The sequence below is a fragment of the Emydura macquarii genome, unplaced genomic scaffold (genome assembly GCF_026122565.2).
Source record: "Emydura macquarii macquarii isolate MOO-44397 ecotype Brisbane River unplaced genomic scaffold, CSIRO-AGI_Emac_v2 contig_2531, whole genome shotgun sequence".
Classification (NCBI taxonomy): Eukaryota; Metazoa; Chordata; order Testudines; family Chelidae; genus Emydura; species Emydura macquarii.
Window position 1 is genome coordinate 8,380,899 of NW_027132668.1, and position 26,932 is coordinate 8,407,830.

General features: G+C 41.1%; 1 protein-coding gene across 1 annotated transcript in view; it reads left to right on the plus strand.

Moving 5' to 3' along the window:
- Positions 1-26,932, plus strand: part of TUBGCP3 (tubulin gamma complex component 3) — a 113,660-nt gene that overhangs the window by 23,566 nt on the left and 63,162 nt on the right. Inside the window, exons 6-10 of the mRNA XM_067563680.1 lie at positions 4,669-4,841; positions 7,605-7,723; positions 12,550-12,675; positions 16,808-16,876; positions 25,891-26,023. Of these exons, the coding sequence (XP_067419781.1) occupies positions 4,669-4,841; positions 7,605-7,723; positions 12,550-12,675; positions 16,808-16,876; positions 25,891-26,023 (620 nt within the window). The remainder of the gene's footprint in view (positions 1-4,668; positions 4,842-7,604; positions 7,724-12,549; positions 12,676-16,807; positions 16,877-25,890; positions 26,024-26,932) is intronic.

Consider the following 26,932-nt stretch of genomic DNA (forward strand, 5'->3'; position numbering starts at 1 on the left):
GTGCTTGCGGTCCTATACCTAACAATGGCTTTGCTGGAACCTGGGGTTTTTTCCCCCACCCACCAGATCCTCCCTAGTTTCATCTACCTCTAGATTTCCAAGCAGATGATGAAATTATTCCCATGAGGAGGCTCACGCTCGGTACCGGTGGTAACAGCATGGTATCAAGCAAGAACAGCCTCATATGCCAGAACCGCCATATCAACCCTCTTTATACTGCTCCTTCTCATCTCAGATGAAGCTCTGGTGTTTGGGGTGTCTTCGCCTGTACACAGCAACTACAGGGCTGACTGGGAATAGCTAAAGAGGTTTGCTTCCTTTCTTGACATGTAAGTGGAGTTAGTGCAAGAGAGTTCCCAGAGTCTGGTAGACAAACTGGAATCAGCAGGACCTTCCTGCGTTGCTCTGACATATGTGAAGCCATTCTGAAGCCCACAAGGTTGCAATGGCAAATCCATCATCTCTGCTGCCTAAAAAATTGAGCAAAGGGATCATGTCCCTTCTCCGGTGTATGAACATGTCTACACCTAACCAAGTTCATTGGTTGTCCTGGCAGTTAAATGAAGGAGCACATCAGGGACAGCCTTCTACCCAAAAGGATAAAAAAAAAAAAGAGACGACTGGACCTTTTTTGGTAGAAAGCTTTATACCACACTAGGCCTGCAGTTCTGTATTGCTAACTAGCAAGCCTTGCAGGCCAGATAGGATTTCTTCCACTGGGACAACATGCTGAAGTTTGTGAACAAATTGCCAGAGGATGCAAGGCAGGAATTCCAAGATGCCTTGAAAAGGGCAAACTAGTAGTAGCTATGACCTCTCTCCAAGCTGCATCAATAACGATGTGCAGCTGTTCCTGGCTATCCGGGATCTCCTCTTTGAGGGTCCTATCCTCTCATGGCAGATTGATGACAAGCTTCACAGTCTCAAGGGCTGCACTGAAATGATTGGAGATTTAGTCCATTCCTTAAAAAGGAAACAATTCTGCCCTCAATCGTACCAATGATCCCTGCTTTTCACGTGTAGATAGTGTGACCATTCTAGGAGAAAGGGGGGAAAAACACAGGAGGAGACCTCCACCTCAGTTTTCTTTTGTGGTGGGTTCTTCTAGACAGCTGGGAAATTCCAAGCAATCTGCTTAATTGCCTTATCGAGGACAGAGAATCAGTTTGTTTTTGTGCCAGTTTCTCCCACCTATGTGCTTTGGCCCATCTTATCACAGATAGATGGGTTCTAGCTACTGTGGAACTGTGGTACACTCCACAGTTTATTTCCATCTATCCATCCCTCTCTCCCACCCTACTTTCCCATCCCTCTTCAGTGACCACTCTCACAAAGCTGCTCTCTGGGAGGTCCAGTCACTCCTCTGTTTGGGAGCTAGAGAGGAGGATCCTCTTCTCCACTGAGGGAGAGGGATTTATTCATGTTACTTCTGAATTCCAAAGGCAAATGGAAGTCTCAGCCCCATTTTAGACCTGCAAAATCTAAACAAATTATATAAAGAAAGTAAGATATTTACATGGTCACCCGTGTCTCCATTATCCCCTCCCTGGATTCTGGAGACTGGTACCCTGCCTCAGATTTCTGGGGCACATGGCCTCCTTTACCTATGTAGTTTGGCATGCCAAACTTCATTTCAGGAAGTTATAGAGCTGGTTAAGGTCAGTGTACTCCCCAACTCATCACCCACTGGACATGCTATTCCAGTGCCCGCAGAAGTGCTAGCCTTCTTGGACTGGTGGATGGATTCAACCAGTGTGTATGGTAGTTCCCCTAACCTCTCCCATATCCACACTGACTCTAGGTTTGTGTGCTTCTTCTCTAGGTTGGGGAACTCACCTAGGGAATCTGTACATTCAAGATATGTGGTCACATCAAGATTTAGCTCTCTACATAAATGAGTGGGAGCTGAGGGCTATTCATCATCTGGTGTCAGGCTTTTTTCTATCACATCAGTGCAGAGACTCTTCATGTCCTCACAGTCAACTCTGCGGTGATGTTCTACATGAACAGACAGATAGGGCCAGGTTGGACAGTCTCTGTCAAGAGGTGAAAGAACTTCTGGGAATTTTGTGTCACCAATGCGATTTACATCAAAGAATCACATCTTCCTGGGGTTCACAAAGGTTTGGCGAATTGCCTGAGCAGATCTGTCAGCAGAGATCATGAGTGGTCTCTCGGGCCAGATTTTGTAAGACTCATTTTTCAAACCTGGCGGGGGGTCCCTTATATGGACCTGTTTTCTACACACCATGATAGGGAATGCCAACTCTGGTTTTATTCAAGGGAGGGTCACAGTCAGGGTTCTCTGATGGATGCTTTCTTACTGTCTTGGAGAACATAAGAATGGCCAAGAATGGGTGAGACCAGTGGTCCATCTAGCCCAGTATCCTGTCTTCCGACAGTGGCCAATGCCAGGTGCTTCAGAGGGAATGAACAGAACTGATAATCATCAAGTGATCCATTTCCAGCTTCTGGCAAACAGAGGTTAGGGATACTGCAGAGCATGGTTTTGCATCCTTGCCTATCCTGGCTAATAGCCATTGATGGACCTATCCTCCATGAACTTATCTAGTTCTTTTTTGAACCCTGCCATAATCTTGGCCTTCACAATATCCTCTGGCAAAGAGTTCCGCAGGTTGACTGTGCTTATCTCTGCTGTGTGTCTATCCTCCTATTCCACTCATGCCCAGAGTGTTGACTAAGCTCAAGCAGGGTCAGGTTTGTATGATCTTCATAGCATCAGTTCAGCGTCTCAAACATTGGTCCGCCAGTCGGCAGAGCCTCTCTCTGTCAGGACTTCTTTGACACTACCACCAGAACCTGACATGATCTTCTAGGACCATGGTGGACTCCTACATATCAACCCAGTTGCTCTCCATTTCATGGCCTGTATGCCCATTGTTAATGTCTCAGAAGGTGGAGCATGTAGAGAATGTGCAAAACCTCCACATGAATAGCAGAAAGCCTTCTACTAGATATGCATACATGTTGAAGTGGAAACAGTTGTCCTTACGGTCACATTTTGCCAGTCTGGGCCTCTATCCAACATTTTTGTTTTCGATTACTTGTTCCACCTGACACAACAAGGCCTGTCAGTTCCATCCAGGTTCATTTGGCCACTATCTCTACTTTCCATCCTCCGATTGCTGGCCACTCAGTATTTTCAAATGTAATGTCAGTTTGATTGTTAAAGGGTCTGGACGGGTTATATTCCCCAGGTTGTGAATCCTTACCCTCACTGGGACTTGAATCTGGTGCTAACAAAGTTGATGAGTCCACTCTTGGAACTAATGGCTAGCTGCTCTTTATTTGATCTGTCCATGAAGGTAGCATTTTTGGTGGTATTTCTGTGAGAAGTGTGGCAGATTTACAAATATTGATAGCTGACCCTCCTGACACAATTTCTTGTAAGGACAAAGTATACTTACGTCCACATCCAAAATTTTTTAACTGAAGTAGTATTGGAATTTCAGTTCAATCAAGTGATTTGCTTCCCAGAATTTCTGAGCGCCTCTCACACCTCAAATTCTCATAAGGTTGAAGAGAATCCATACCTTGGATGTTAAAAGGGTGTTAGCTTTTTAGTTGGACTGAGATAGATTGTTCTCCTGGCTGTTCATAGCAGTTGCAAGCAGGATGAAGGCCTTCCAGTCTTGACCCAGAGGATCTTATCCTAGATTTTCTCCTGCATACATCTGTACTATGACGTTGCTAATGTAACCCCTCCAGACTGGGTGTTAGTACACTCTCTGCAAGGTCTGAAACAGCTTCTGTGGCTTATTTGGCTCAAGTACCTATAACAGACATTTGTGCAGCTGCAACTTGGTCATCAGTACACACTTGTACAACTCATTATGCTGTATCTTGGCATTCCAGAGATGATGCCATATTCAGACGAGTAGTCCTTTAGCAATTATTCAGGTTGACTTTGAAGCCTACCTCCAGATTGAACTGCTTTGGAATCAGCTGCAGTGAAATGGGCATGTGCAGTTACTTGAAGAAAAAATGGTTACTAACCTGTTCTTTAACTGGTGTTCTTCTATGTGGGTTGCACATGTCCATTCCACAACCCACTCTTCTTCCCCTCTACATCAGAGTCTGTCCAGTAAGAAGGAGCCGAGGAGGGTTTGGGTGTGGCTCTGTCCTTTATGCCATCGCAAAATAGCATGAGGCAGCGGAGGGCCTATAGGCTGCCCTGCTGAGTAATGCTAAAGGAAAAATCTGACTGGTGCACTGGGCACATGCACACACAAAATGGAATGGACATATTCAATACATCTTGAAGAATAACAGTCACAGGACAGGTTAGTAACTTGTTCTTTTTTTTTTTTTTTTAACACCATCAGAGCGAATAACGTACTGCTTTATTCAGTTTGCAGCTGATGTGCTGTCTAAAATTTTCCTGTCTTCGAGTCTGAGGTTTTATTCATGAGACTGTACACTTCTATGACTTTTTGTTGGTCCATACTTATTTGCTTTGATGTGCTTTCTGTTGCTTTTGAAAATTAATAAAATTTAAAAAAACCACACAACCTCTCTCCCTAATGCTTCCTATAACTTTATAGATTTTAAAAGAAAAAAGCCATGGGTGTATCATAAATTCATTCCAGTAAATGACCGGTAGTTATTCACAGCTCCTTAAACATTGTTTTCTTCCTGTCTTTTTAGACAATCCTATCAAGCCCCAGGGGTGGGTGATTGCCTTCGTCAACAGCTGGGATCACGTCTTGCATGGAGTCTAACTTCAGGCCAGCCTTCATTACAAAACGCTACCTCGAAAGGCCTTCCGAACACTGTGTCTCGCAATGTGCCAAGGTCAAGACGAGAAGGGGATGCAAGCGGTGAGAACGATACTTTTTGCTAAATATTTTTTTTCTACAATTAAGTTTATTTTCTCACTTTGTTGTGAATATTTTATACTCTTCCTGGGAGTAGCTTCTGTTCCATTGTGTGTTACAATATGTGAGGAATTTCCCACAAGAATACATTTGAAGGTCAGAAGACAGCACATATACAAAAGAGCAGTGTATTTGGCTGGTAACTTTTCTACATTCCTCAGTACCTATTGTGAAAATTGGTTTGAAGACATTTTTCTCTTCATTCAAATGTCATCTATTTTTGGTATTACAAGTAGGATGGAATCAGTCCATTGCTATGGACGGCAGGATCAAGTATCCGAGCAGATGGATTGTGAATGAACATGCGCTTAAAAGCTGCAGAGTCTCTGATGATAACCAAAAGTTTCAGGGGAAATGAATAACAAGGGGGAAAATCCCCCAAAACACACAGAACCATTTATGTTCACGTATGTAAATGTGAAACTATTTTTTTAATTATCTGAATACAAAGTCCTTGAAGTAGTATTTTAACCACCTCGCTGATACAGTATGCAGTGATAATATTGAATAGTGGTCATTTTTAAAATACCATGGGCTAATTTCTCTTATTTGTTACATTGGTGTAAATATGCACTGAATAAATTTTGAAGGAGCCACTGCTGGATTTACATTGATGTAACTGAGAGAAGAATTTGGCCATATTAACTAGTTAACTCAACTGTAGAGCAGCTGTTGAGGAAAGTTAATTTTCCACCTACTTTTATTCAGAAACCTCTCCCATTCTTGTATTAACAAGCTCAGTGCAGTTCTTCTCTAAAAAGAGACGAGGTGCCTCACAATGCCCTTTTTTCCAGTTACTACCTGAATGTGGTCAGTTAGTAAATAAAAGATGTCCTAGCTGCCAGCCCAGATAAACTTATCCTGGATTTGAAAATCAAGCTGGATTCTTTCAGTTGTGTGCATTGCCACTAAGAAAAAAGCTATGTAGACCAAATGGAGTGTATAGTTGTAACTGAGGACAGAATGTGGCCTTGCAATTGGAACTTTATTAAAAATACTGTGGATGCACAATAGGAAATATATAATTTAACCCAGTCTCTCATCGTCATGTTAGCTCTTCAGTGCTATTGTGATTAAAAAGTAGTAAAAACTTATTTTTCTCAGTGTACCACCAGCTTTGACTCTTAATTCATACAAGGAACAGATTATAGTGAGTGTACATAAGTGTCAGTCACTTTTTTGAGTAGAACCACATTCCAAATATAAGAACAGGCAGCTATCAAGAAGATAGATGAAGCTGACATTTACAAAACATACAGATAGTTATAGTGCTCTATAAATAGGCTGATTACTGTTATATGGCATTCTCTGAAATGCAAATGCACAGTTCAGAAGTTGTGTATCTGGCCTGCCTGAAATATTTTAGAGCTGTCTAACAGTTGAAATGCTAGATGTAAAAGTGCACTTTTTAACTGAAACTATGAAAAGATCCTCCCATCACACTTTCATATGCCCTCAGTTCCTCTCTTCTTCCTCCAGACTATTGACTTTCTGAAGAAGGGAGAAAGGAGAGAAGGTTCATATGACTCTGCAGATTAAGTGACTTTGGAAAACCTTTTCTCTGTTGTGAATAGACTTGTTCAAATAACATTTTTTAGCTGTGTTTGAGAATTTGGACCCTCTTGACTCATGGGAGTATTTTAAAGCATGACATAGACTACCTTTATTTATCTGTGAGGTGTTCAGAAAACCTTGCTACAGTTAAATAAGTCTTATAGCACAGGTTCTGGACATTGATATGAAACCAACCTCTTTTGGCTTCTGTAGGTCGTGTCCTGAGTTGACCCAGCTGGCTTCCCTAGTCTAAACCAGGCATATCCATGTCTTATTACAAAAGTTGAGGGAGAAGGTAAAGGAACCCTTTGGGATTGGGGCTCCCAAATCAGGAAGTATCTCTTGCCAATTCCAGAAGAGGCAGCATCCTATTAAAACAGACTCTCTAGATGATACTGAGAACATCATGAAGACTGAAATGTATTTGTTCTTAGAGTCTCATATAGGGTCACAAAAGTATAGGATACTGTAAGACCTAGCAAATGAAGAAATGAATGAATAGCTGCTCACTATCTTGAATTGCCTTCTGTAATTGATAACTAGACTGAGACACAAAAGCAGTCTGGACTTCAGAGCTGTGAACTAGGGGACACACTGGATTATCCAGCCTTAAACTTTACTGAATCAAGAGCTAGACTTTTCTTTTTAAAAAAAAAAAAAAAAAAAAAAAAAAAAAGAGCATAACTTAATTTTTTCCCTGCATTTACCTTGCCTGTGATTTAAAGACTGTACAGGTAAAAATGAGTGATCTTTCCTGGATGAGCTATATTGGCTCCAAAACAAACTATTGAAAAATTAACTCTGAAACAACAAACAAGTTTCAACTGTGCAGACAAGAAAGCATGAAGTAATTTATTTGAGGGCACTTGCACTGATCGTAAGATCAAAATGGAGTTGAGTTTAAAGGTCTGTTCATTTTATAGTCTCTGAAATGTTGTGCTAAGTATAGAGCACATACATATGATGGCTGAACTGCTTTGATATGTTCTCAGATACAGGCATATGGGTTTTCTCTGTGCCTCCTCAGACAATTTCATCATGGAAAACTTAAAAATAAATGCAAGGAAGGCTTTTGTTTTTCACTTAAGCTTCTACCTAACTTTTTTGTATCCTTACAAATCTAACTAGTCTAAACCAATGTTCTCTTTTTAGGCTCTGTTGAAATAACTGAAGCAAACCTTGTAAGAGACATTTTGTACGTCTTCCAGGGAATAGATGGCAAAAACATCAAAATGTGCAATTCTGAAAACTGCTATAAAGTAGAAGGAAAGGTACAGTACAGTAGCTATCATTGTCTTTTGAATGGAGTCAGAACAAGCAAAAAAGCTTGGGGGAAAGGGATGTCATCAGAATGTACAATATTTATATGCACTTTAAGTACAATTTAATTTTAAAAAAATCTCACAATTGATCAGCTATACCTAACAGCTCCTAAACTTTTCCCCTATCAGTTGGTCAAGCCATCTTCAAGGCCACTTCTTGTGTAATGCCTGCAAAAAGATGGAGGAGGAAAGTGGCTTTACAAACTAGTTCAAAGAGGGCATTGTGTGCTTAAAGAGGCAGTGTGGAATGAAAGATGGAGATGATCCTGGGAGGAACACATCTAGGTGGATGAGGCTAGTATTGTTGGATATTAGGGGGAGCAATGTGTTAAGAAGTGGATAATTGGGAAGGTACAGACCTGTAAAGGGCCATGAAGGTAAGTACAAGCAATTGCACATGATGGATAAAAGGGGAATTTCTGACAGTTCTCAGGGTACCCAGGACTGAGAATCACCTCATTACCCCTGCTTTTAACAAGCAGTTTGTGACGCACTCACTCCTGGCTTTTGCAAGATATTTTCTGCTGTACTTGCATTAACAGGATGTGACTCTGATCCCTATTTGGTATAGTGGTGGGTGAATCTGTGTTTAATGTTGTCAAAACATAAGGAGCTTTTTGCTTAAGAGAGCTTGCCAAACTGGGAGAGAGTGGTAGACAAGGCACAATTTCTGCAGCAAGGAAGTTGGTAACAGTGCTGATTGACCAGGGCAAGAAAGAAAAGCAGATCCACAGAGAAATGAATTGCTTGTGCCTCAGTGTAGCCATCAAAAAGGACAAATCTCTAGCCAAACTCCCACCATGTCAGACTGTTTTGAAGAGCTTCTCAAAAGAGCATCTTGGCAAACAAAGATTTGGATGTCTTCTCACCAGGTGTTGGTTCACCAATGCAACATAGATAGAAGAATGTTGATGATAGATTATTTCCTCTGTTCTTCAAGGACCCAGTGGCATTTGAGCTTCTGCAAACCTTATTTGTATCAGTACCAATGGGGGTTGCTGCACAATCACTATGTCTATAGTCAGAATAGTCTTCCCTGTATAGAACTGTGTACATGACAAGGCAATGAAGACTGTGATAACCCACATACTCTTGGCAGAGATCATAATGATGAACAAGATGATGTTGACTAGAAGTGTGACAGCACTATTATATTTTAATGAAACTTGTGCAGATTTAATATGATTATTCTTGTTATGCTTTGAGTTCACAAATAAATCTAATTTTGTGCCTTCAAATTATAAATAGTCATTAAATTAACAAAAATGAATGCAAATATTTCAACATGGTCATTTGAAAATATTGATAGTTTATCCCCATTTTTATGGTAACAGCATTACTTGAAAGCTCCACATCATACCTCATCTTACAGTAGACATAATAAGCTTTCAAATGATGTATGATGTCTGTGTTTACAGAGGGTACACTAAGTTGACCAAATTGGTGGTGTCTGTGGCTCTCCTAAGGAAATGAGGGTCTGGACAGTGTTCTAGCTGTGTGTATAGAAAGAAAAAAAATCTGATCTTACAAGTGTTATGGCAGAAATGGCAAGATATTGACACCGCCATGATGGTGAGGCTCAAGAGACAGGAGTTGGATGGTGTTGGGATGAGGTGGGGTATGGTGGTATTGTCAGCAGTGTTAGAAGACTGGGAGTGAGCAGGTATGGGACTAAAGAGTTCATTTTTGATCCTGTTACTGTTGATCTATCCAAACAGGCACTAGATAGGCTGAGATGTGAGACTTGGTGGAGGGGGAAAGATCAGGAATGGAAAGAATGGTCTGTAAGTTGCCGTTATAAAGATGGTAGTTGAATCTATGTGATTTGATGAGCTCATCTAAGTAAAAGAAGAAGAGGAAGGGGCTGTAAACCAAACTTTAGGAAAGTGGGAATATAGGAAGACTACCCATGAAAATACACAATTCCAGAGAAGTAAAAAGATAACCAGGAGAGGTCAGTGTTGTGGAGGCCAAGAAGCCATGAAGGAGAGTATTAAAAGCAGCAGAAAGGTCAAAGAGAAATGGGATGGAATAGTAGCCATGAGGGTCTGGTGAGAACAGTTTCAATGAAGCAGAGTGGAAGCCAGATTTGGGCTGGGGTGATCTGTGGTGGAGCTGGAGGAGAGGAGCATAAGGCAGTGGTTGTAAATGGTGCATCCAAGGAGTTGAGAAATGAAGACTAAAGGTGGAGCGGAAATTGGAGAAGCCAGAGAGATGAAGGATCAACATTTTGAGTCTGCAAGGAGACTAGAGTATGTATGTATTGTTGGAGAAAAGAGCCAGACAAGTGGAGTGGGTGGGTGGGGTGGAATGGGGGAAGATGGGGTGAGCAGTGGACCAGCTTGCCTTAACACTCCCTCTACACTCTGTAGCTGATGGATGCTGCCTATAGCATGAATATAGTGACAGTCCTTTAACTGACTTTAAGTGTTTATTCAAATGAAGGATGATAGGTCTGATTCTCATCTAAGTTAAGACCACTGTTTGCTGCTCTGGCAGTGTAACATGATCTTATAGAGGGTGAAAATTACTTCCTGGCCACTTCATGCTGCTGAAGTAGTATAGAGTTAGTCATAACATATGTGAAAATCAGGCCCAGTTTTGTATGTGTGTTGGGGTGTTATGTTGTTCTTTTGCTTTGGGGTCTGGAAATGTGGAATTCAGAAACTGCCCTTTCATGAGATGATCAGGTATGCAAACAATAATTGGGGAGATTTTTCATATCCAGGTAAATCTGTCTCAGGAGCTTGCATTTACAAAGCTTCCCTTCTGCCTTTGCAAAATACAGAGCCTGCAAACTTCACCAATGCTTTCTCTCTAGAAACTCCAATCTGTGCTGAGAGTGAAGCTGGGTTCTTCCCTTCATATGCATCATTGCCAGTAATAAAGGTTCTGCTTAGTGAATTATGCCTTCATTTACATCTGTGCAGCCGCAATGTCTTTGGGTTTTGCCCTCAGTGACAAAATTATTAAGCAGTTTTAATACACAAAAAAGAATGGAATCCAATTCTTTTGCTTGTAGTTTTGTTAAGTGTGCATTACCAATCAAATTTAAAAAGTAGTCAGAACTTACGTTTGCCCATGAGGGGAGCGGGTATGTGTCTGAATACATAGAGGAGCATGTTTATTCAGTAAGAAAATGTATTTTGTACATGGTCATTTTTCAGAGTAAAAAAACACTTTCAGAACTCTAGAATATATATAGACAAAGGTCAAATATCTATATTAATATTGTTAGGCCCATTGGTTACATTCAGCTCTTAGGGAGCATGTGGAGTCCTACATTTGATTTAGCTTGTGTGGATGTAATCCAGTTAAGCTGCTTTTGCTCTTTCCTCTTATACATCACTGGGGGTCATGAGCAGCAATCACTCCTCACCAAGTGCTCTTGCTTGTGGAATTCTAAATGTCTTGCTCTTGTTATCTCTTGTGGTAAAGTTATGGGTGAAGCTGCCAGTTCCACTTATAGTTAACCCTGCTCTCAGTTACTTGTAACTTTGCCAAACTACAACCGTTCGGGATGAAATTTTCCATGCTGAGTTTTTTTTTTTAATTGTTTTGTATTTTTTCTACAAAACATGTTCAGCCATTTATGGGAACAAAGGGCAAAATGCATGTTTTGTAAATGTTAGTTTTACCACTGTTTCACAGAGAAGCTGTAGCATCTCTAGGATTAAAAGCAGGGTCTTGAAATTTGGCAGGGCAGGGATTATACAGTCAGATGCCTTTTGCTGTGAAAATGCATCCATGAAAATGCACCAGGTCTGCTTGGGTTATAAGCCTCTGAATATGGCCATTGGCAAATGCTCAGAGACTTGCTAGCATTTGGCAGCTAAATTCTCCAAAGATTTTTGTTTACACTGAGTGTATTCCAGCCTAGGGCTGACCAGGACTTTCCCTGCAGTTGTTCTTCCCAGCTGCTGGGGCGAAGAGCACCAAAACTGAGAACAAGGAGAACATCTCTCCTGTGCTTTCTGCACCTCTTGTTGGTAGTCAAACAATGTGGAGAAGGAAGCAGCCTGACAAATACAGAAGGGGCAGAACCTGGATGGGACAGAGGCAGGCTAGAGGAGACAGGCAGACTAGTGATAAGGGGGATAAGGATAACTGGAGCAGACCAGGACAAGCTAGGGAGGTGTATGCTATAAGATCAGAGTAGAAGGGTCGATGATCACGAAGAACATGCTCTCCATCCATGTTTTGGAATTGAACTCTGGATTCCTGAGTCTCTGCTGTCTAAATAGCTGTGAATCCTACTGACAAAGTGTGCATCTCATCCACTTTTAGTGGTTGGTCCACAAGGAGGATAATAGCTTACTGCTGCTACCTTTTACTTCATTAGTTGAAGTAGTAGAGGTCTGTGGATCTGAAGGTTCCACCTCTGCCTACCTACCTGGGGTTCTTTATAGTTTCACATGATGGAATTTTTGTGTTTCTGGTTTGCATTTTTAAGAAGTAGGACATTTCATTAAAAACCTATGTTAAAAGAACATTAAGGTTGCAAAGTCAAGCATTCTGAAGTTAAGAAATGCCAGAATTAACATTGCTTGTTCACTCTGAATGTGGCCTCCTTGTGTGTATATGATAGTCTTTAATTACATGATCACGTGTTTTTTTTTCTCACAGAATCCCTGTTTCATTCAGGGTACAGGATGAATGACATTCACTAAATGAGTTTGCTTTGCATAGAGAAAAGAGATACTTTGAAAAATAGTGAGGGTTTGTTTTTTTTAATCCAGACATAATGAGCTATTGTTCCTTTGCAAAATTTGTAGGTGAGCCTGTCCAAATCACTCAGAGATACAACAAGCAGACTCTCAGAGTTAGGATGGCTACACAATAAAATAAGAAGATACACAGACCAGAGGAGCTTGGATCGTGCCTTTGGGCTTGTAGGACAGGTATGTTGGATACAAAATTGGCTAGATTACAATATTTTGGTTTCATTCTTTTTAGGAACTGCTGATTCTAAAAATGCAGTACTGGAATGGTGGGGAGACTCTGGAGAATTCATAACTTGGGGTCCTTCAATGTCATTTGATTTACTCTTATGTGGATAGTTCTTGGTTATGATCCAAAGTCTGGGTGTAGGGTAAGGGAGCTCTCCGCCAAGTCATAATAGGATTCATTCTTGCTAGTCCTATGAAGCAATCTTGCCCTTCTATATGCAGTTGGGAATGCTTCCTCCATAGATTTAATTTTTTAAAGTTTCCTATTTGTATTAAAAAATAAAATAAAATCCAGGAATGGCCATTGGCATCTCTGAGCTAATTAAAGTGCATTGTTAGGGAGAAATATTCTGCTTTGCTTTGTAGTTCTCCCCTGAAAAATGTATAAGGGAATACTCTTGACTAGATGATGTTCATTGATGTTAAATAAAATACAGTATTACTGAGGATAAATGCAAATTACCGGTTACCCGCTGCCATTTCTTTTGAATGCAACATCAAAAGAATGTCAATTTTTGTTTTTATAGGTTCCATCACCATGATTTGTAGTCTGCAGTAACTTCACAGCTGCTGTAAAACCTAAAACCACATTTACCGCTAAGGCATTCCCGTTTCCTCTCATTTGCTCCCTCTGTAAAACTGGATATTATCCCTTCTGAGTCGTCAGAAATGTTGTCCCTGCCTCTAGCCATAACATCCTACTTAATCTGCAAAGAAAGTGAAGTACTCCTCCCTTCAATCTAATTTTTCTTGAGGTCAGTAGAGACACTACGGTGCTTTCTACTTTTCTATAATTTTTATTCTGTCCCCTTGTAACTGTCTTTTCATTCTGAACAGCAATATATATATATATATATATATATATATATATATATATATTTTCTAAAGGCTAATACAGACATCCATGTTTTATGTGGCAGTGTTAATATATTAATTTTTTCAGATTCTCCCCTCATTTCTAGGTGAGGTTTCCTACCCTCTTTTCTACAATAGTTTCCTGTTTATGCTTATTTTCACTGTCTCTGGTTTTAGTCTTTCATTTCACAAAACAAGAGAATGTAAATTCCTCAGTAAATTAAAGGTTTTATATCTCAGACATCAAGTGCAGGTTTCAGGGCCTGTGTAGAATGCTGTGTAGGCAATCAAGTGGATCTGTGTAGCTTTCCATTCATGATTTGTGTGTGAGACTAGCACTTTTGTGACTTCTGTGGCACCAGTGTGAAGATAAAGTTGTATAATTTACTCAAACTGTCAGTAAGTAGGCAAAAGATCATGCTTTATCTTTATGAAGTTTATGAACACTGATAATTTCAGATGCTGTACATACTCAGCGTTAAGAACGTAATATTGCAAATATACTGTACAGTTGAAAGCTTTAATTTGCTGTCTCAGAAAACCTCGTCCTTATTTACAGCACACCCAAAAAAATTACACATTTATTTTAAGCCTGAACCACCCGTATATGTTACTGTTAACCCATCTTTTTCACTGAAATGTGGGGATCAGAAACTAGGCTGTCAGTCATTAGTAATACATGTCTGATATACTGCACATTGAATTTTTATTTTTCCATTTACACTACTTAATTGTTGCTGCTTTTCCAGGATAATCAGCAGTGAAATATAATTAACCTTGTATGTTCACACATTCCCAAAGAAAATATCAAAGTAGGATTGAGATGCTAATCATTTTAAATTCCTCTCTTGAGCACAAGTTCTACTTCCCCTTGACTGAAACCCCTTCTTTCTGTGTTGTAGGTCGTGTCATAATTCTCGGATAATGTCCAGTTTTTCATTGCATACTTTGTATCCCAAAACTTTATTTTACCAAGTAATTGCATTTGACATTAAATGCATATTTAAACTATTAAATTTATTTTATTTTACCGTAGTCTGATGGCTAGTATGACTGTAAATGCTTTGAATGCTGAAGTTAGAAATGTTTAACATAAAAAAATAGGAATTTGTAGAAATAGCATTTAACTAGTGCCTTTGAATGTTATCTTACTGAAGACCCTACTTTGCCCTCCAGTTTAATGGGCACTCCTTTGGTAGATTACTAAATTGTGCTGAAGAAGAAAGTGAGAAGAAATGGTAAGTAAGGTTACATGTCATGGAGTTTTTATTCTTTAGCAATCTGTACATTCCTCTTTACCCCTTTTTGCACTAGGATACATTTATTCTCTTTTGCATTTCTCTTTCTTGCTCATAAAATCATATTGAAGAGAGGAACACTCATTTTAAAGGACAGGCTCAAATGTCAAGACTTGACATGTTTCTCTTGACCTGGAAAGGAGATTGTTCTTTTGATAAGGGACTTAAGTTTATGAAAGGAAATTGGGATTTCTCTTCCTTCTGTCAGTAATAATAATTATCCAATGGGGTATATCTAAGGTAAAAAATAGTTATATGGTTTAATTTACAGAGTACTGTTAGCTCCAGTTTTTTTATTTAGGATTTGCTTAACTTGGTTGTAGGCTGATATGACTGTTAGTTTGAAAAGGATGGGGAGTAGAAAAAATTAACTTTGTAGCTGTATATAATGTTGCGGAATGTAAATTTAATGTAAATTTACTGACATGGACTGTTTCTGGTCAAATTTGTGAAGAGAGATATCAAAATTGCTGATTTATTTTGATTAGTAAAGCAGTTCAGATATATTTCAGAAAGTGTTAATTATCACTTGAATAGATTAAAAAGCAACACATTTCTGTCACAGTTCAAAAATGGTAATTAGTTTTTGAAAATGGAATTAATCTTATTAGCCTACTGTGCCAGGTTAACGGAATTAAAAAATAGTGATAATGGAGCACACTATTTCATATCCTCTCCTAGATTAATTCCTACCCAAATAATCAAAAATAATTTCTGGCAAAATGTTTTCAACTGCCTTTAGAAAAATTTTTAATGAAAAGTGTAGTTCACTTATTTTTTTTATTACACTATACGCTTCAAGCCTTGGAAGAGGATGATGAAATGGTCTGATGCTTTTGCTTCTCATGGAGTGCTATATTTGCCACTGCTAGTTTTAAGGATTTGTGCCTGAATCAAAGCTCATTTAAATCAATGGAAATCTTTCTATTGCAGTGGTTTTCACCCTTTTAGGCTGCATACCCCTTTCCAAATAATATAGTTTACCACATACCCCCATCTGAGATAGGATCATAATATACCTATGATTAGATTGCCAAGCCATATTAAATAAAACGTGTTGTCCACCGTTACGGGATTTTTCACGTGTATCTGCGATGAGAGTTTGAAAACCACTGTTCTGTTGAATTCATTGAACTTTGGGTCAGGCCTTTGTAAATTTCACCACACCATCATGGAGAACTTTTGTACCTTTCAGACCATTTAAAGTCTTAGTTATTCTTGCTCTTCCTTTCTTCAGTGTCAGGTGAGGAATGGTGAGTGGTTGTCAGTTCCAATGCCAAGCTGCACCGTAGGGAGGGAATATTAACTATTTTCAAAGTGGGAATATTAATTGCTTTCAAAGCACCACACAAGAACATACTGACTTGACCATGATGTATATGGATCTGTTCTTTATATTGGATACTAGGCTTTAACTGTGGTTTGTTTAGTTTTTATTCTTTAACATTTATATTGTAGTCCTGCCTAGAGGCCTCAGTCGAGTTGAGATCCTTTTGTGCTAGGCACTGTACAAACACAGCAAATGGTGTTCTTGCACCCAAAGATGTCTGTAGTCTTCATAAAACTGATATGAACAATGCTGTTGTACTGCTCATGTTTTTAATCTTTTGAGAACCCAATTGCTTAAAGTATAGATGTCCGAATTTAGACTGTCAATAGATTTAAGTTGGCAGCCAGCAGATATTTTCTTGTTTCCTGACTGACAGTGTATATATCTGTTAACTGCACACTGAAGAGAGAGGCAGAAATTGGTGTATTAATATCAACCCTCTGACTAATATCTAATTTGACTTTCTTTAAGAGATTTTAATTAGGTTTTTTAAAAAAAAGACTCGATCTTCATATCAATGTTTTAAAATTCTAGATAAAACTGAAAATGGAAATAGCATTTATTTTAGTATTGATTTTTTTTTTCCTTCCCCCCTCCTCAGAGTTTTTGTGCAGCCTTACACCAGGAACTCAAAGAATACTACAGGCTTCTCTCTGTTTTACACTCCCAGGTAAATTAATACTTCTGATTTGTTCTTGAGTTCACCCCATGGTGTTTAAAAATCACTAAATAATTTTTCAGATGATTTACTTTTGAGTAGACTGTTTATTTAGCTAATTGATCCAATCTGAGCATTTTAAAGGCAGAAATCTGGTTGGTGAAGGGTCTAACTGTGGGCATCTGGCAACTAGGTGTGTCACTTTGAAGTCTAGAATGTCTTTAGAGATAGTGTAAAGTAATGGAAACAGCTACAAGCATGGATGAGGATTCTTTATTTTCAGAATATGATCAGGTTGAATTATCACTTGGTTTTGCAGTCTGTTACCATTAAATTTTTAAATTCTCAGCCATTTTGATTTTATTTATTACATCTGTGCCGTTACAGCTACAATAAGTCATGTTTCTTCTTTCAGTGCTTGCATATGTCCATTACATTGTAGAAGGGTTCATGCCTCATACACCGGTGCCAGAGAGATTCCCCTTAGCAGTACCTGCAGAGGTGGCCTCGCCCATCACCAAGGTCCCTGTGCTGTGATGCGAGGTTAGAAAGGGTAGAGTCGCCCCACCACATCCGTAGTCCCTTCTCACAAAGAAGTTTGTGGTCAGAGTGTCCGTATTCCTAGTGATCTACTTACCTAGTGGTTCTCTTTTTTGCTTAAAAGTTTTGTTTTATTTCTAATTTTTATTATTCGTGGGTTTTTTTTTAGCATTTTATTTAGATTATTTTAGTTTCCAACTAATGTTTGCTTAACAGGGCCTCTGGGCCCCACCCAATACTGGGATGACCTATACCTAGGTCCCTGGAGATCAAGCCTTGCATGGGCTGCAGAAAACCTGTGCCCATCAGTTACCCTAATTCTTGCTGTCTGAAATGGTTGGGTGAGGGTCACATTAGAGACAGGTGCTTCATTTACCGTGGTTTTAAGAGCAAGACAAAGAAACTCAGGGAGGAGCATCTCCACTACATCCTGGTGAAGGCAGACGAGAGACTGGCTTTGGAATGTCGTTGGTCATTGAAGGGTTACCCTTCAGCAACCCTTCTTGAAGTGTTTCCCTGGCATTACCAGGAGAGCAGATCACCGTTGCCAGATGCATTGTCTTTGAAGTCTGGTGCTTGTGCACAGTCATGACCTCCAAAACATTAAAATAATTCAGTACTGGTCCTTCAAAGTCTAGGGCTGGGGAGTCCTCCACAGAAATCTGGCCTGCTATTGGTAGAGCGCGCCCTTTGGCTTGCCATTCCCTGGTACCAACTCATCCATCTGGACAGAGCTGAGCTGTTGACTCTAGTGCCCTCTCAGGGACTGTTGAGACTGGCTACTTTATTGATGATGATAAAGCAGTCCTTAATTCCTGCGGGTCAACAGCCTATGTTCCAACCACTCTCCTGGCGATGGCATAGGCTTCTGACTTGCTGTGCCTGTTGGTACTGTCTTTCTCCTGCTTCAAACCAAGGATCCTCATGTGAGATCAGCACGGCAATTGAGACCATCAACACTGGAGCACTACATTTGATACAGGGCCAAGGAAGGCAATTCACTACTCCTGCATCTTTGGGGTCAGTACCAACTCCTCCACGATGCACATTGCCAGGCTAGGAAGCCATCTGTGCTGCTTCTAGTACCGTCTCCCCAATGTACATCTTGGTCGTGATCACTGAGGTCAAATCCCGGTACCACCCCACAATAGCCCTTGGACTGCTGGCTCTTGGGTGCCCTGGTACCGAGAGTCTAAAGCTTCCTTCCACTTCTATTCCCATGCTCATTGGTGGAGTTCCAAGATGACTTAGGCTATAGATTGGGAAGCTTGGGCCAGGAGTGCTTGGTATCATTCCAGCCCCCTTAGTGGTCCTATTGGATGCCGTGTGGAATGCCTCTAACATCTAGTTTCTACTTCACTAATCCCTCACTCTAGTAAATCTAAGATGGAGCCTTCTCCTATCAGTACTGACAAATTGGTCAGGGTTGGTACCAATCAACCAGTGGATGCTGCAGCCGAGGTTTTTCTTCCACCTGTCCTGTAGCCACAATCTCACTTGGTACCACAGGAGGAACTTAGAGAATTTTCTACCTTACTACCTCTACAGGCATCATCATGATGTCTTTAAGGTTCATCAGGAGCTCTGCAGAAGAATGTCACCTTCTTCTCTGAGTGATTGTATGTGTCCAGTGCACTGTAGGTGTGTTTGCGCCTTGTGCACAGTTGTTGGAGATTTTTCCCTCAGCAGCACCTGTCGGGGAGGTGTGAGTGCCCTCTGCAGCCTAGAGCCACTGTACAGAGTATAATGAGCAGAGCTGACTCCTTTTCTTCTGCCCATGATGGTTGTTGGAACTGCTATTCTTGTGTTTATAAGTTCTGCCCTCTAGTGTAAATAGCACCTGTTACGTTAGTTTTAGACTAGTTTAGAGTTTTTGTACATAGTTTAGATATAAGAGTAAGTTTAGATTAGATTAGTATTTAGTAGCATGGATTCACCTGTTTCCATTTAGTAGCATGGATTCATGCCTTGTTCTCCTGTCTTCAAGTCCTGACACTCATGTAATAAGTCTATGCCAATGAGTAACCTGCACCCCAGTTGCCTTAAGTTTCTGGGGGAGGTGCATGTGAGTGACCAATGTCAGATTTGTAGGGGGTTCAAACCCTGCTCAAAGAAAGACAGGACAGCCAGACTGAAGTATCTGCTTATGGAGTCTGTGCTTTGCCCACCATCGGAGCCTTCCTGCTCAGAGCACATACCAAGCATGTCCGCATATGTTAGAAGTCTCCCCCTAATCTGACTGAGTTCAGAGGCAGATCTTCATCACCTGTACTGAATAAAAGGCAAGTTTAAAGACTCAGTGCTAGGATCTTAAATCTTCAGTGAAAGCACTGAAGTGGAGGCAAGGATACAGAGGTGCGCTGAGAGGCACTCCCAGAAACAGTCCTTAAGCCAAGAGGGGTCGCTGACTCAGGAGTCTAGGATGGGGCCCATTAGATCGATTCCTAAAGTACTGATACAGCTTTTGGTACTGTAGAGCCCTTTCCAGTGCCATCTATGCCTGAGGCTTATCAGGCAGCTCAGGAATTGTTGAACTTGTCGGTTATGGTTTCCCCAACTATTCAGGACTCCCACTTGGTACTGGTGTCTGGCACACATATCTAAATGGTTCTGGCTCCAGCCCTGACACACCATTCATTACCAATGGCTGCTACAGTTAGTGCATCACTCAGGAGGATTCCCTCTAGAGGGAAGCCAGTGATGATCTCAACGGTACCTCCATCTTCAGGCTCAGAACCAATCTTTCCAGTACCCACAGGATTAGCTCCCTTTTAGTCTGAGGAAGTGGACTTTTCATCAGACTCCAAGGTTGGCTCGTGTGTGTCTCAGCTTAAATACGTTCAGCAGCCTCACAGGGTGCCTACCTACCATGATAGCGGGCACAGCTTCAGCATTCAAAGGACAAGTGGTCTGGACATAACTGGGTTGCATCTCCATATCAGTGGCCCTTTTGGAACCCTTGGGGGTTCCCTCCACAGTCTAGAGTATCTCCACTCCCTTCCCACCCTTCTAAGCATTAGGAGCATCTACAACAGGGTCATCACCAACAGAGAGAGGGGAGTAGTGCCATGCACAGGGAACTATGTCTGGATTCTCCTGTAGAAGACTCAGGAGGCTCCACCATCACAATTCTTAGTTGCCTCTTCTTCATCTGATGATTCCCTCCCCTTACTTCCCACCCAATGCTTATCCCCCCTCATGATTTTAGAGGAGGGTGACTGCAGCTCTGGACATCCAACCGGAAGAGGTACAGAAAAAGTCTCACAAGTTGGTTGGACATTTTAGCCTAGGCGGGACCATTTACAGTAGCACTCCCTATTAATGAGGCTATCCAGGAGTGTGGCAGGATATTATGGCAGACCCAATTTTCCCTGGTCTCCCACTGCAGAAAGGGTGGGGAGAGGTTATTACATCCCTTTGCAGGGATTTGAACACTTTTATAACAATCCTTCTCTTGGCTCCCTGATAGTCTCTGCTGCTAATGAAAAAGAGAGGCAGTGACACCAGATCTCAACACCAAAAAGGAAAGAAACAAAGAAGCTGGACCTATCAGAAGGAAGCTTTATTCCATTGGAGGTTTACAGCTTAGAATAGCAAACCAGTAGTCTCTGCTGGGGTCAGTGCAATTTTAGTCTTTTGGATAATATCCTGAAATTTAAGGACCAATTTCTGGAGGAGGTAAAAGAGGAGTTCACTGCTGTGGTGGTGAAGGGAAAGTTAATTGCCAGAACAGCCTTGCAGGCAAGTCTAGATGTGTCAGCCTTTGCAGTTTGAGCTATGGCTTCTGTCATCACTGTGTGCAACTCCTCTTGATGGCAATTGCCAGGTCTTCCCCCAGAGGTTCAACAAGTCATTCAAGACCTCTCATTTGAAGGCCCCTCACTCCTTTCCGAAAAGACTGACAAGAGGCAGTGTAGTCTTAAGTATTCAAGAGTGACCTTTAGTCTCTGGTGATTTATGCCAGCAACAAAAAGAAAGCAATTCCAGCTGTAGCAGTCCCAGTGGTTTCTGGCTTTCATGCCTTCTACCCAGGACCTGTCCAGAAAGCACGGCAAAAGTTACAAGAGGCATCCTTCTCCTCCCTCCTCTTCTGCAACTGCCAGTTTATCTAGGCAAACTGGGTCCTTTTAACAAACATTTTGACCCGCGGGTTGAGAGCAGTCTACCGTTCCCCAGTGTACCATCTTTCTCCATCCCAATCTTTGCCAACTATCTATCCCACTTCTTGAGTGTTTGGGCCCACATCGTCCCACATTATCATGGATCAGTGGGTCCTAAGCATGGTGGAACTGGGATACACCTTCCAATTTATTTCTCTCCCTACTTCCTATCCCCTTTCTCTGTCCTTTTTCAGGGACCGCTCTCGTGAGAACGTGTACTTCAGGAGGTCCAATCTCTCTTTCTTGTGGGAGCCATAGAGGAAGTTCCCTTGTTGCTCGGGCGAGGGGGGATTTTATTGCCAATACTCCCTAATCCTGAAAGCAAAGGATGTGTGTGTCAGGTCTTTTTTTAGTGCTAAGTCAGCTAAACAAATTCCTAAAGAAAATAAAATACTGGATGATCACTCTAGTTTCTATTATCCCTTCCCTAGATCTCGGTGACTGACATGCTGCTCTCAACTTAAAAGATGCTTATTTTCACATGGCAATTCACCAGAGCCACTGAAAATTCCTCAGGTTTGTGATCAACAGATTCACTACCAATTTAAAGTGCTGCTCTTTGCTCCGTCAGTAGCTCCTTGTGTTCGTATTCCCCTTGTATAGATGACTGGGGCTACGTTTACACTGACGGCGGCAAAATCGCCGCCGCCAGATCTATCTTTCAGGATCGATTGAGCGGCCAGTGAGACCTGCTCAATCGATCAGAAAGTCGACTGAGTAAGTCCACCCCCTCAAGTAGCATAGCGCTGAGTTGATGGGAACGCTGTTCCCGTCGGCTCAGCGCAGTGTGAACAGCGCACAGAAGGGAAGCTGAGCAGTCGACGTCAGTTAGGCAAACTACTCCGTGTAGTTTGCGTAACTCCCATCGACTGCCGCCGAATCGCACGGTCAGTGTGAGCCAGCCCTGGCTAATAAGAAACCGGTCCAGGTCTCTGGCCACTATAGAATCCACTTTTGACGTGTGGTGCTCCTAACCAGTATGGAGAAATGTACCCTGACTCCTGTACAGAGGATCAAATTTATTGGGGTAGTCCTGGACTCTATAAAGGCCAACAATGCAGGACATTTAGATTTAAATTTGAAGGCTCATCCTGTCAATACAGTATGAAAGTGCCTCAAGCTTCTAGGGCACATGGCGGCGTGCAATTACATGGTGTAGCATACCAGGCCACACTTCAGGGAGCTACAAGGCTGGCTAGTTTAGGTGTATTTACAGGCCTGTCATCATGTGGATATAGTACATATATCTGTTCAGGACTTGTCCTCCTTGCACTGGTGGATAGAATCCTCCATGAATGTTTACATGGGAATTCTCTTTGCTTGTGCACAATACACACTCATCATAAGTCTCAGATGCATCAGATCTAGTTTGGGGAGTACCTTGGGTCCTTTCACACACAAGATCTTTGATCTATCCAAGATGTACAGCCCCAAAGAAGTATCAGGGAGCTTCAGGCCTATCTGTTTGTTTGGCTTCCTTTCACAAAGCAAAGGGCAGAATTTGTGGTGCTCACAGAAAACACAGCAGCTATGTTCGAGGTAAACAAGGGGGGCCCAGTCGATGAAGTTCTGCCAAGAGGCGATTCTGCTTTGGATTTTCTGCATTGCCAGCAGATCACCTAAACAGGTTATTTGCAAGTCACCATTAGTGGTCTTTTGGTCCAGAGATGTCCATTTTTCAGATGTGGGTGGGGACCTATATGCAACAAGAGCAAACAAAAATTGTCATAATTTTTGTTCCTGAGCAATCCACAGGCCTGAGTTGGCAGATGCTGTACTCCTATCCTGGTCTAGGACCTGATGTATGCCTTCCCTTCAATTCCGCGCCTGCCCAAGGTGTTGTCTTGTCCTGTCCAAAGTAAAATAAGATCATGCTTATATTTATAGCCCCATCACAGTTCCATCAATATTGGCTCTTGACTCTACTAGCCCTATTGGTCAGACCTCACTTTCACTCCCACAAGATGGGGATGTGATCTCCAGGACCATTGCTACCTTCTTCATCCCAGCTTGCAGGCCCTCCACCTGACATCATGGATTCTTCATGGGTAGCACTCTTAGAAGGAGGTTGCTCTAAGAGAGTGCAGGAAGTTCTTTTAACAACGAGGACTACTTACCTTGCTAAATTGAAAAGCTTCTCTATTTGGTCCACACAGAAAGGCATTTCCCTGGTTTGATCTCCTGTTCACCATCTATTGGACCATCTTTTGTTTCCAAAACAAGGGTTAGCTGTTATCTGCCAGGTGGACTATGAGGGACTATCTCAGCTTTCCATCCTCCCTGTGGATAACTGCTCGCTTTTTTCAAACCCTGTGTCAATTAGGTTTCTGAAGGGTTTGGGTGGATTATATCCACAGGTACACAGCCTGGTCCCCCTGTGGACCTTAAATTTAGTTCTAGCAAAGTTGATGGATTCGCCCTTTTGAGCCACTGGCAACTTGTTCTCTGTTACTCCTTTCTGTGAAGGTGGCTTTCTTTGTTTCTTTCACCTCAGCCAAGAGAATAAGGGAATTGCAAGTGTTAGTATCAGAACCAGCTTATACAATCTTTTTTTAGAGACAAAGTTTACCTTCAAACTCACCCAAAGTTCATCATGTAAATGGTTTCCAGTTTTCACATTAACTAAACAATTTATTTACTGACTTCCTTTCCAAAGCCTCATGGAAGTAAAAATGAAGGAAAGTTTCATATTCTAAATATTAAAAGAGCTTTAGCTTTTACCTTGATCCCACTGGGCCATGCACTGAGCAGCATGGTTATAGGCTTTCAGGATTCCTTTAGAGGTGCAGCAAACCATTGAGGACCTCCCTTTCAAGAGAATTCTTGCTTCTTTGATTCATCTTTCATCCTCTGAACAGTGTCCTGATCTGTCTGCTCTGGAATTCCTAGTCAGTAATGACAAGGATCTCCTTTTAGCTCTGCAACTGTCCAGTGACCTGAGTACTATTCACCCCTTCAGTTCAAGGGATATTCAGCCCTCTGTGCTCTCAGAACTTAAATTTCTTTTTGCTTTTTATATATGTTGTCGTGGTCCTCCCTACAAGCACTACAACTATTGACCCTGTTTCAAATGTCATTGGCATTGATTCCACCAACAGCAAACTGTGATGCAATGCCAGTCTGCCACCTTTCTCCCCTGTTTCCAATATAGCAGGGAGGATAGTCATGATGTTCCTTTTGATGGAGTCCCTGTTGGTGATATTACCATAGCTGGATCATCTGGTGGTGATATATGTTACTCTGTAGTATCCCTGCCAGATTAATTTAATCAGTCCCAAGATCTACTGGACAGTATAGCTCATACATTTGCCATTCCCAAGGACTAGGGTCAGAGATGGAAGAGTTTCTCCATTTGGGTGACTACTATAGGTGTTGTTCCAGGATCCTCTTGTGGTCCCTGATATGGATTGTTTACGACCCTTCAAGGAGTTAGTCCTATCCTTGAAAGTCCATTTAGCTCCAATTTTGACGCATCATCATCTTGTACAAGTGTCCAGTGGTTTCTTCCACTCTACAGCCATGTATTTCTTCCTGTATTTGCTTGTGTATTCTCAGTCAAGCGTCCCCTTAATAATAGGGGTTGGCGCCCACCCAAATATGGTACAGCTGCTTCTGTTGTATGTTTTGAGCAGATGCCCATTGGGAAGATTTGCAGAACAGCCACATGGAATTCAATTCACAACTTAATTAAGTACTATTCATTAGATTTGAAGTAAAACTTTCAAAAGCACTTAAGTTCCATTTTCAGAAGTGACTTACTCTTATATACATTAGTAGGACACCATCTTTGAACTTTGTAGTTAACTTATTTGCTTTGTTCTGATGACTTTTGAACGAAAATGTCAACAGAATTTGTCCCACACAGAATTAGGATGAAGCTGCTGTTGTCATGGTAGAAACTTCATTACTTACTCTATCGCTCTCCATATTCTTTTTTACACATTTGGTTTTTGCCACTCATTCTCTGAATACCCTCTCTGATCACTACCTGCTATCTTTCAGCATTGCTTCTCTGCCTGTCACTGTCTTTGTATTCATCAAGCTCTCTGATACTTCTGTTGCACACTCGCTACCTCCTGTCTTCACTGCCCTCTTTCCTCTGTCAGATCCATTATTTTTACATTTTACTCTGTGCTTTCTAAACTTGATTCTTGGTTTCTTCTCATATCAGTCTGTGAAGTTTCAGCCTAAGTATTTTACGACAAAATGTGTATGTTGACTACTTTCATTTAACTAACTTTGGAACAAAAAATGTAGAATATCTGTTTCACTGCCAGTACTTAAATGCTGTGATTTGACTGTGTCTGTGTGTGTTAATTTGATCAGCTGCAACTTGAAGATGATCAGGGTGTAAATTTGGGACTTGAGAGCAGTTTAACGCTTCGTCGTCTTCTAGTCTGGACATATGATCCTAAAATAAGACTCAAGACACTTGCAGCACTTGTTGATCACTGTCAAGGTATGTTATTTTTGAAATACATATCTTTATATTTTAAAGTTTTGTAACTTCAAAAGTGATTGTGCATGCCAGGCATGGATGTCAGTTATATTAAATTAATTATATTTGAGATTAAACTGAGTAGATTTCTGGTAGTGATGTGGCTGGATGAAGACCAGGTAAAAACATTCACTTGTCATTGAAACAAGTCTGTAAGCAGTAGATCCATCAGACTATCTTCAGCATTTTAAACAGATAATTACATAACTATAGTAATACTCTCACACACTTTTGTAAACTTATTTACTAAAAACACATTTAAATTATTATATATTTTGTTTCCTTTTCTGTTGTTGCCGGTTACCAAGCTATATGTGCATAAATGGAAGCTTTCCTCTTAGAATAATGCAGATTCTTCAAACTGCCCATCTAACGAAAACTCCCTGAAATCTCTTGTATAGGGTACATTTGGAAAAAAAATTTAGGGTTAATGGCAAATTTTTCATGTTTTTCATAACTGAAAATTTCTGACTCTGTGGAGCCTGAAGATGAATATCCTACTTTGAAAGCTACCCTCTTTCAAAATGGCTGCCATCTTCCATTGCTTTCAGTGGGTCTGAGTATTCCTCTGCTCATCCTGGAATAGAGGGTACATAGTCTTCCCTTAGGGCAGCTTGGCTTCACACTCATTGGAAACAATGGGAAGCTATGGCCATTTTGAAACAGATTCTTAATGGAAGAAATCATATGGCCTGAGTGCCACAGAGAACAATGAGAAATGACAGCCATTTTGAAAGAGGATGTTAAGTGTGACTGCAGCCTGCTTTTCTCCACAGCATGTAGCTACACATGCCTAAATATCACTGCAAGTGGTGTGCATTGTAGGCATAGCCTGTACATTTATCTTCACTGGATTTAAAATTGCTGTAT